The sequence below is a fragment of the Egretta garzetta genome, unplaced genomic scaffold (genome assembly GCF_000687185.1).
Source record: "Egretta garzetta isolate BGI_Z169 unplaced genomic scaffold, ASM68718v1 scaffold158, whole genome shotgun sequence".
Taxonomy (NCBI): Eukaryota; Metazoa; Chordata; class Aves; order Pelecaniformes; family Ardeidae; genus Egretta; species Egretta garzetta.
In genome coordinates this window covers 1,386,116-1,396,969 of record NW_009260430.1, presented here as the reverse complement: position 1 = coordinate 1,396,969, position 10,854 = coordinate 1,386,116, and the positions used below count along the sequence as shown (strand labels likewise).

At 42.9% G+C, this 10,854-nt stretch overlaps 1 protein-coding gene across 1 annotated transcript; it reads right to left on the bottom strand.

The window, feature by feature from the left end:
• Nucleotides 1-7,276: 7,276 nt before the first annotated feature.
• RPS21 (ribosomal protein S21) lies at nucleotides 7,277-10,848 on the bottom strand. Its single transcript, XM_009643701.2, has 5 exons — nucleotides 10,727-10,848; nucleotides 10,103-10,166; nucleotides 8,243-8,314; nucleotides 7,520-7,575; nucleotides 7,277-7,339 (listed from the first exon to the last, which is right to left on the bottom strand). The coding sequence occupies exons 1-5, from the start codon at nucleotides 10,843-10,845 to the stop codon at nucleotides 7,330-7,332; spliced, it is 321 nt and encodes a 106-aa protein (XP_009641996.2). The 5' UTR covers nucleotides 10,846-10,848; the 3' UTR covers nucleotides 7,277-7,329.
• Nucleotides 10,849-10,854: the final 6 nt, after the last annotated feature.

Below are 10,854 nucleotides of genomic sequence, written 5' to 3'. Positions count from 1 at the left end.
CTGCAGCCATTGGGAGAAGGTCAGAAAAAAAACCTTATAAAATTGCCTCCCTTTAGCCCCAAAGGGTTTGTGCCTAATGTGGTCATGCTCGTATCCCTCGGCAAGGCGGCGACTGCTGAGCCATCAGCTCCCCCTGCAATCAGGAGCCCCAAAGCTTGGGGCCGTTACCTTCTGCAGGAGGACGTGGGCTCTCCAAAGGCGGCGCCCTGTCAAGATGAGCCGGCTTTCCAGAAACGTGAGCTCTGTGCTACAATGATCAAGCTCCCTCTTGGTTAATATACTTGGCAGCCTGAAAGCTGCCTCCTCAACCTGCCTTTTGTAGTTCACGCTTTAATCAGCACCGTCTGGGATTTGCTTCCTTTTATTTACTCATTTTTGGGGACAGGCAGATCCTCAGATTTTGATCAGCCTGCCTGGAAACTCTTCCAGGTTTGAGATTGCCAGCTAATGTACCGACCTCTGGGATGATGGTTCCAGGCACTTGAGAGCAGGCAGAAGACAGCAGCCGGTGGGACCCTGCAGCAGACGTTGAACCCAACTGCGGCAGCAACTTTTTGAGGCTGCTATTTCCTCAGCACGGCTGCCTCATGGGCTCGATGGTCACCAGTCTGGCTCGTGCGCTGGGCTGTGATCGGGCACAAATGACCCCATTTTCCCAGGAATGCAGAGGGAGTTCGCTATGAGCACGGCTCCATTGGCCAGAACAGAAATCAGGCGTATAAATTCCTTTCTTTTAGCCTCAAACTAGTCAAAGGGAGCATTAAATCCCCAGCTTTTCTAGCCCTTGTAGAGGAAAGAACTGAATGAACCAGGGCCAAGCTGCAAGAAATGGTCTCTGCCACCTCCCCAGCGCACTACCCAATTTATTTTGAAGTGCTATTTTTATTCAGCCTCAGACATTTGAAACACTTTGCCTAGGGCATGAACTATCACATTTCCCAGCTCGGTGAGTAACCCACATGGAGCTGTGCTAAACACTGTGTGAAAACGCTGTTTTGTGGAATAAAACATGCCGTATCTCAGCATTTTTGCTTAACCTCACTCACCCGACAGGCACCGCAACTCATGAGAGCGGGTGACTGAGTAACGTCACATCAGGACAGCGGTGCGTTGCCTTTCGGTGCGCATCGATAGATGGATCAAGGTGTTCTTGGGGCTCCGGTGCCCTGTGAAAGCAGCGAAAAGATTTGTGCATTTAGAGCGAGATGAGCAATAGCTTCATTTCAGTGTATGCGGCATGTCCTCACGCAAAGCTTACCATCCACTCATCGAAATGCAACGTGTGACTTTTGCTTCCATCCCTGCAATAATCCCCAGCTGAAACCCAGCAAGCCCGGCCTCCCCACACAAGGATCGTCCTCCATCCTCTCAAAACATCTGCTGTGGGTTAACAGATAACATATGTATGGCTCTGGGGCTCCCAAGCCCTGACGGATGGCCGTACCTCACTTTTGGAGCACCATCGCTTTCCCTGGGTGCGAAACACAGGTAAAGATCCATACGTCCCCATAAGGCTGGTGGAGATCTGCTGTGGGAGAAGCTCAACAAAAACACGAGGCATTGCTGAAGCCCATCCCCAGTTGTAGTGCCAAAGGTTTGTATTTTAACTACCTTTTGATCAGGACGAGTCATGCCGGGTGCGCAGGTGGGGGGGCCTCTGTGAGGAGAAGCAGGGCCACTTCATGGGCAACATGGCCGCTTCCCACCAGCTCCAGCCACCCCACTGCAGGGCGCAGCTGAGCCCCTCAGCAATGCTGGGAAAACGTGCGTAGGAATGGGAAAGATGGGTGAGGTTAAAAGCAAATTGAGAGAGACAGTCCTATGAGCACTGGGGCCAGGGGAGGATGGGGAGCTCCAGGCACCACAGCGGGTGTTTCCCCAAAGCTGAGCCTAGGAAAAGGGGCTGGTAGGGGTTTCTCACCATCCAACTCTGTTTTAAGCAGCAATAAATTAATTTTCCTGTTTTGCCCACGATGTTAAGTCATCTCCCTGCCTTCACCCACAAGCTTTTCCATCTTATTTTCTGTCTTGTTGATGAGGAGCAGCAAGGGAGCAGCTGGGTGGGCGCCGGGCAGCCGGCCATGATCAACCCGCCACAGGACTGCAAAGATCGGCTAATGCTCTGCTCCCAGACTGAGGGTCCCGAATCCTTGGCAGGACGCATGTATCTGCTTTTCTTCACAGTCCCAGGCCAGTAGAAAGAAACCACAGAGCAGGATTTATTAACAGACTAAAGCTCATGTGTGTATGCTGCAGATAATAGGCTTGGTCCAGCCTGGCTGCATGTGGTTTACTCACTATTGGCTATCTGAGAACAGAGGTTAAAATAATACCTTTTTCATCATAATACATTAAAAAAAAAATAATCCCACATTGACCTTATTAACTGTTCTTAATTCTTAAAATCTCAGTACCTGCAGTTCCTGTTGAGGATTTAGTCAAGGAGAACTCCTGCCTGATGTCAAACAACCGCATATTTCCCAGCAGGAAAAAAAAATGCCTAATTAGTTTTCTATGTTTTTCCCATGGCTGATTAGTCCAACATACATGCGGGGAAGCTGCCTCAATGCAAACGATCACCAGTGAATTAACTAAAATCAAGTCCTCCCTTAACCCATTCAAGGTAACATTTGCAGCAAAGGCGCTTTTATTTCTGTGTCGCTACGAGTGACAGCAACGGAACAAAACAGGAGATGGGAATAGACAGCTCTCCCTCACATCCAACCGAAACCCGAAATTGCTGCCAAATCTAGTGTAAACAGTTTAGCTCACTCCTCTAGGTAGGCTTTCAGCAGCCTCCAGCATCACCGCGTGCTTCAGGAAAATAAACTACATCCCTCACAAGCTGTCCCAGCTCCCTTTCCGTAGGGAGCACCGGTGGGACAGGCTCTGCTCCACACGCTCCTTGGGAGCTCAAGCCAGGAAGCAGAGAGCGGCTGTAATGGATGTAGATGAAGGCAAAAGGCACTCACTCTTGGTCTTTTTTTATTCCTTGTCTGAGTCACAGCGCTCTTTTCTGCAGCGAAGCACGAGCGATGCCAGGGAAGCACGTTGCCTCCCGTCTTCTCCCAGCCTTGGCAGCGTTCTGCCCGTTTGGCACCTCGCGAGCAAGGGTGATGCTATCGAAGCTGCTAATTCTGTGCCCCCAGCAACAGATGATGCGGTGGCCTCCTAGCCCCGGGCCTCTGATCACAACACACGTACCGCTGAGGTTGACTAAAGCAGCTTTTCAACACCACGTAGTTCATTAAAAGAATGTTGAAGGCTTAAGAGAAAACCCGGTATCATGAGACATCTACAAGCTTCTATCAAAAAGCCAGGTGTTTTAAGGGGTAGATGGGCTCCTGTCTGAGCAGCGAAATTTTGGCTAAAGACACTAAAATAGTCCCAGTTAAATCAGATGTCTTTAGGATGCCACTGCCAAGTCCTCCTAAGTAACAGAAAAGAATTTCACGACTTGGTGCAATGTAACCATGTAAGGGCAACTCTGTCCATCTTGTACAGTACAAGTACAGTTCATTCCCTTTCATGGCTCTAGAAGATCTGAACTATTCCTGTCCCAGGAAAACAAAGAACATTTTACATCACAATACTCGAAAACGCAACTCAAAATTGACTTTTAAAGGGACACATGTCCTCCCTTGAAAGGGTTCTGCAGAAATTTTTGTAAGACCTCACGTGCTGTGGCTGGAGAAGACGGTGTGAACTTCAGGAGGCCTTTGGCACAGCCCTAACCCATTCCCAATGGAAGCAGGTTTTGGGATATGGCACTATAACATTTCATAAGCTTATTTTGACAAGAAATTAATGAAAAAGTAATTTGTTTCTGTTTTTTAAAATTCTGAAAAACAAACGGCAGCAATCGGTATTACAAAGCAAAGAAAGCTTTAAATTACAACACGGTTCTTAAATACTTAACCAACAGAGAGTGTAAATTTAGAATAGCTGTATGCCAATGGAGTTTTATTGCTTAAAAAGACATCGGAGAGACCTTAAGTTCATCGTGAGCTTTTAAGCTGTCAGTTCCCTCTGCCTTATGGAGGAATCCACACGGACAAACAGAGTCCCAGGGGATTAGAAGCAAGTCAACATTTCAACTCTTTGGTAAACCAGGCATTTATCTCCAGTAAACAGTTACTGGTTTTATTTAAAATTCTACCCCAACGCCAAGGCAGAAGCAGCTAATTTAAGATATGCCAGAAAGAAACATCAAGCCCAATTAAAACTTATCTCCTTTTACTGTGTACAAAGCAAAGTAATGAGGATTGGACATAAGCCAGGCCAAAATCTCTCCAGTTTGGAGACTGTATTTGTCTTCCCAGAAAGTGTTTTCAGGGATTTATCATCTGGAAGAATGAATTATTTCCAGGAGAATCACAACTAAGAGTAGCCACCCCTCCCCCTTTTTTTAATGCATCTTTCACAATTGACTCAGATATCAGAAGAAAATAGCTCAAAAATAAAGTGTGGGTTCACTTTTTTTTCTGCTTGGGGTATTTAAAAGGTGTCTCATGTGCTTTCTGCATTATTAAGTTCAGTGTGAATTCAGCATGAAGCCTTTTTTTGGCCTTTGTATCTGAGTTCCCCCTTATTGAAACATGCAGGAGTTTATCTTTTGAAAGTACTATCAGCTTGGAGGAGGACTAGTAAATGCAAGCGTTATCAGTGGGAAGACAGAATGTGCAACCAAAGATGTTTTAGTTTATAGCTATGCTAAGAAGAGCTAACAGCCTGTTGACTTCGGTCTTCTCTGCTGAACTTGCTCCTGAAAGAAAGGTTTAGTTACGTACTTTGCTATATACAGTGGCTTACACTTGAAATCATAATTTACTTTATGATTTGAAAAAAAATTGGTTGAAATTAAAAAACCACACCACACTGCAACTACCCATTAATGGGCCTGGTTTGCTGTGCTTAGAGGCAATAGATATCCATGGTGTCAGGACAGCATCTTCCAAAGACCTATGTTGCACTTGGGCCTATCTTGACAAGCAAGAAAAACAGGGATAAGGAGAAAGCTACCGCGCTGGGGTAGTTCAGCCATCCTCCTCCCTAGTTCAGAGGCGATAGCATCCCTACTCCAGGCTCTCCTGAGAGAAGCCAGAGGCTTCAGTTTCCCACACCCACAGACATCCACAGTAACTTGCAAACAAGTCAGAAATAAGCCACATGGTAACCAGCTCTACACGGAGACAGCTTACAGCATAAACAGGAAAGCATCGCCAAAACAGTTTCTATCACTTGAGAAAACTTTGAGAGAGGGCCTGTGCAGAGATCTGAGCAAGGGCAAACTGCGAACATCGTCCCAGAGATGATCATGCAGGAGCAAACATGGTGTAACCTGGGTATCACCTCTCTCAGTACTTCTTGAGAACACATGGATCAGAACCCACGATCCAAAGAGCAGCCCGTGTTAACTTGTAGAGATGGTGACATTAGTAAAACACAGCTGACAATGGAAGTTTTCAATACTGGGCATATCCCGCTGGCATATTTTAAGGGTACCAAAACCATAGGATGCCATCTATTTGAGTGATAAGCACCAACTGACAAATAAACCCGCTGGGTGCAAACAAAGCCGACAACAGAAAAGCAGCGCCTGGAAAAAGGGATACAGCTTTTGCTTGTACCCCTCCTGCAAAACAAGAATCTGCAGGGCATTACACCCCTCAAAAAGACACCAAGTCCTTGTGGAATTGCAGCCCAAGTAAATCAGAAATCTCTTTTCCCGACAGAGGTGCCAATTTTAACTAGCCACTGTAAGACACAAAAAGCATCTGCTTTTCCCTGAACACCTTTTCCCCTTTCCGATACCCGCACTGGAGTGCCAGAACTTGCTTCTAGCTTGGCACTTACTGCAGTTCTGTTTGTTTCTGCAGACGGTATAGGAAATAGGAAAATAAAAGATTGTGGAGAGCTTTTGCAGTTTAACACAGTGCTTATCGCTGTTAAGACATAAAGTCGTGATACTGCTGAAAGCACCGCGGCCCACTAGAATTCCACGCGAGATCCCGAACATTCATTAGCACGGCTGCAGCACCTCGAGCATAGCGCATCCCAAATGCAATACCAAAGCCGAATGTGAAGAGCTGGTCAAAGAAATACAACAAATCCTGGCGTTTTTGGGCACACAAAGCAGCAGCGAGTTCAGAGGTGTCAGAATACAGCCCTGCAAGGCCAGGATGACTGTAGGTCTTTTAAACACTTGCGTATGACAGCCTATCTACGATCTCAGCCCTGCAGGATAACCAGCCCTACTTCTAATGCAGTATCTGCAGTTAATGCCGGACGGCAACTCAGCAAAGCTTGTGGTGAGTATCAGTGAGCCAACAAATTGTATTTTTCTTTCACAGTAACCACTTCAAAAGCTTTACATGATCAGAAAACCAACCAGCTGAAATTAAAACTGAACACCTGAAGTACGACCAGTGAAACCTTGAAGCAACTCTTTCAAACTACATTATAAAAACTTGTGCGTGTTACGTCAGAAGCACAAAGCGATGGAAATTAGCCAGAGACAGGGAACTGGCCGATAAGAGAGGCGATGTCAGCAGATGTAGTATCGTTCAAACTGCTTGCATCCTCCCTCGATTCCACAAGAGAGCTAGAAAAATAACACATCAACAGGCAGAAAGTCTATCCAGCCCTTAAAGGACTATTAAGTGATTTATTAAAACATTGCCAAATATTCAGAATTATTTCTCCTCAATTTCCCTGCTTTTCAGCATCAAGGTCTTACATAAGAGTAAAAAAACTCAAGACTTAAAAATCTCGGGTCTCTCTCACATGGCAATCAATCTGCTAACAAGCCAAGAAATATTTCTGCTAAGAGAGTTTTCCATGAATTTCAGTTTTAATAATTGACTTAATGCACGTGTGTCAATGGCAGAATAAATATTGTTAGCCTCTGTCAGCAGAAAAACCACTGAACTTTGATATCATAACCAAAAGGACCCCCCCTTAGTTTTTCCAGTGAAAAAACAGCAAGCTGAATTAGGCTGCTACCCTGCAAAATGTTCCAATCACAGATGAAAAAAGGAGTCGAGCTACGATCGCAAAACTTATTAAATCTGGACAAGAAAGATGGTAGTGAAGCAAAGAGTGAAATGGAAATTTGTGATTTGCAACTCTGGCACTGCCTTACAAGCTGACTTGTTTTAAGAACTCATAATCCCAATCTGCATAGCTTTTGAAGTCACACATTACTGACTCTTTTAAGACTAGCTATAATAAATCCACCAATGTTTATGGCTTGAACAAAAGACACAGCACGATATAGGTTTGAACTGTTTATTTTACATCAGATGTTCCATACCAGAGTTTCTTCAGTTAGAAATTCCTAGAAGAAAATGAAACAAATGTCGTTATGAACCAGTTTGCTTCAACAGCTCAAGTAAATATTTTTGACCAGCTGTATAATTATCCTATAAATATAGCATATACATTTTCATCCTAAAAGTTGGATTTGGGCATAGAAATTACCCCTGCAAGAGTTAGCGCATAAGATAAACATACGTACTTGGAAACAATTCCATCATTTTTTGCCAGACGCAGAATGGAGTCATCCGATTCACCCTTTAAAAAAAATAGAAAGATGATTCTGAAGTGACCAAATAATTGCTGATACACATTAAAAAGAGAGGCAGCTGCAGCATTTAATGCTGGTAAGGAAATGCACAATGCCTTCCAAGATCACTGCATTTTATATGCACAGATTAGCGTGTTCAAAACAAGCTGTTAAATTATTTGTCATCCTTTAGAGTAAGAAATGGTTTTAAGTTGATAAAATACATGCTTGCATTAACAAGATATATTCCTGGGTAAGCAGATTTCTGATTTACTCTAGGAAGCTTCACACCACGTTTAACAAATTTAAGTCATGGTAGTATCATCTCTAACAATCATAAACAGCATTTAAAAGCCAGATATTAGTAGCTTGGTACATTCATAAAAGGAAAAAAAAAGTCCATTTGCATCCTTTGGTGATTTAAAAAAAAAAAACAGAAATACAAACATACATAATTCTACAAACCAAAGGACTGAGGAAAAAAAACCAGAAGAAACTGATTCTTGCAAGTGAATTTGTTCATGTCTTCACTGTGTCTTCATTATCCCCACAAAAGCTCTTCCTCTAGAATGAGCTGCAGGCACATTGTGTTTTCAGGGCGAAATATAAATCTAAAAAATTGCTAATCAATATAAAAAGAAGCAAAATCATTTTGTAGCTCAAGAAAATACTTACCATTCTACGAATTGCTCCACAAATGGCATAGGTTTTGAACTGGCCATTTACTCTCCCTGTTACCTTGTCAACCTGCAATTACAATCAAGTTACTCCACACAGATTCTCATAAAATTTTACGCTTTTACATCACACTTGCCAAGCACTCGAAGAGAAAAACTACTCAATACGTTTTGCAAATATTTTTCTACAAACGACAAAAACCCAAGGCAAATACTGAAGTTAGAAAGACAACTTTAGAATATCGTTTCACAGCAAATTTATAGTCAATTACATAGTGCAGCTATAAAATTTAATGGATCACACAGCCTAAGAAGAACATGATACAAAATGGTAGCTAGAAGAAAATGCTTGAGTTCTCAGGAAAATGGAAAAGTTCAATGTAAAGTTTACTTGAGGGTTTTACTGCCTTTGTTATTTCTTCATGTTTCTTTTAATTAAGGTCAGAATTATGGAAAACTGAAGTGAAGGGGGGGGGAGGGGATGGTCTTGTTACACGGGTAATTGAGACACACAAATTGTCTCGCTCCTGCCAGTTGCTGAGAAATTTAACAGGAAAAAAAACCTGAACAATATAAATCATGAAATTAACAGTGTAGTAAGCCCTGTAATACCATGTGATTTTGTTTTTGAGTTCTGCTAATCTCTGATCTTTTGAAAGCAAGAAGGAGGGATCACTGAAGGAACGAAACACAGCGAACAAGAAAAGTTATTTGCCTTAACATTTACAGGAAACACAAACAGAGCGGTTTTAAAATGATTTCTTAAGTCAGACACATAACACAAGAGACTCGGTTGTTTAAAAATATAGGAATGTAGTCTTGTGGTCTCCCATTCAAGAATAAATAAATCAAGCTATATAGCTCATAGGCTGTAGGAACATTGTTACCACAAAATTCCTGCAAGGTGAATAGCAATAAACAAACGGGGGGGAAAAAAAAAGCATGCTAAAAGGAGTTTAAATTAACTGGAGCCCACGTGCATTAACTGGGATCCTGCAGGAGTCGAGGTATACTGTAGTTTTCTGAGCATATATGTTTCGCTTAGAGGAACTGGCAATAACACTACCTTGAGAAGATTAAATTAAACTTAGACAAGAAAAAATTCCTTGTATTACAGAAAGAAAATGAAATGTACAATACCAAGTCAATACAAATAACCAGCATGGCTCAGGAAAAGTTCTAAGCACATAATATCCCAAGCACCGAGTTAATGAAATGATAATGCTGCACACAAAACACATGAGCAACCTCATTTGCCACCAGTCCAGAGCAGCAGTGTCAAGTATTAACAGAAATGATTCAAACAAAACAAGGAAGAGAGCACTATAGTTAAGCAAAGTAGAACAGAAATAAGAGTTCTGCTCTGGAAACTGTGTCTGTCTTAAAGTTTGGACAAACTAGAGAAAAAAGAAAAATTATGATGAACAAGAATGAAAAAATTAAAAAATGGGGTACACAAGGACAGTCTGAAGAACAGTACTTTCTTACTGACAGGTGAAGGTAGAAGGGATAAGAATCTCCCAGAAACAAGCATTTCTTCTCCTTCTTTCCTTCAGGACAAGGAATTCCCTAATTTGTAACTCTAAATATCTAGAGTTAGGAAGTTGTACTTAGTCAAAGAGCATTGGAACAGACTGTACAGAGCTTTATGAAGTTCCCTTTAGAGAGTATTTTCCTATAGGCTGAAAAATAACCAGGGGTGACATGGTAACATACTCGTATGTTTGACAGCCCTGGAGCTCTACGCGTACAGGGTCTCCAGTGAATTATTTGTAGATGTGAAGCTGTTGTATTTCTTAACTTTTACCAACAGTTGAAAGGCGTAGGCCTCATCACATACTTTGGTTAAGAAACTTACCTCGGAAATGTTTATCTGAATAGAAGCATGATCCTTAGCACCAATTATTCGATTGCTAGCAGAGCTAAGGAATAAAATAAGATATATTTAAGCAAAATGAAACGGACAGTGACATTGAAAAAAAAACCTCCAAAACCAAATCAACATGCAAATTAAAGCTGCACAAAAAGTTGAAACAGCCACATTTAAGCTTTCAGTGCTCAGAAAATTAAAATGCAGTTTTTAGTATATTTAAAGAAGAGTTTCGCTTGGTAGCATGACACCAAGTTGCCAACTACCCCTTTCCTTTGGTTTTTCTATGCTCTGTTCAGGCCCACACAGTGCACACAGCAGCACGGGCCTTCAAAACACACAGAAAATCGAGTTTGCCTTTTCTAAAGCACAAAAAATGCAGCAATCGAGGCATTTCATGAGGACGCCGTTTCTGTGCCTTTTTCATTGGGAGCCATAAAAGACACGCAGGTCGCCAACCTTCAGAAATCTCAGGTTGTGAAAAACATTTGAGTTAAGCCTAAACAGCAAGCATACAAACCGATTATTTTTTAGTGACTTTTTTTTTTTTTGTTCGCAGCCAGGGCCCCGCTCCTCGGGGTACGCGCCCTCCCCCAGGGCCCCGCTCCTCACCATTTCCGAGGGACGTAGAGGTCCACGAACTCCCCGGCGTCGTTCTGCATCTCGTTGGGGCTGCCGCCGAGGCGCGGGCACCAAGCGCTGACACCTGCAAGGAGCGAGGCCGGGCTCATGGGCCTTCC

Coding starts and splice junctions, on each gene's coding strand:
- RPS21 (XM_009643701.2), bottom strand. CDS start 10,845: ATGAGCCCGGCCTCGCTCCTTGCAGGTGTCAGCGCTTGGTGCCCGCGC. Junction 8,315..10,102: donor TTCAGATAAACATTTCCGAG/GTAAGTTTCTTA, acceptor TTGTAATTGCAG/GTTGACAAGGTAACAGGGAG. Junction 7,576..8,242: donor GTGGAGCAATTCGTAGAATG/GTAAGTATTTTC, acceptor TTTTTTTTAAAG/GGTGAATCGGATGACTCCAT.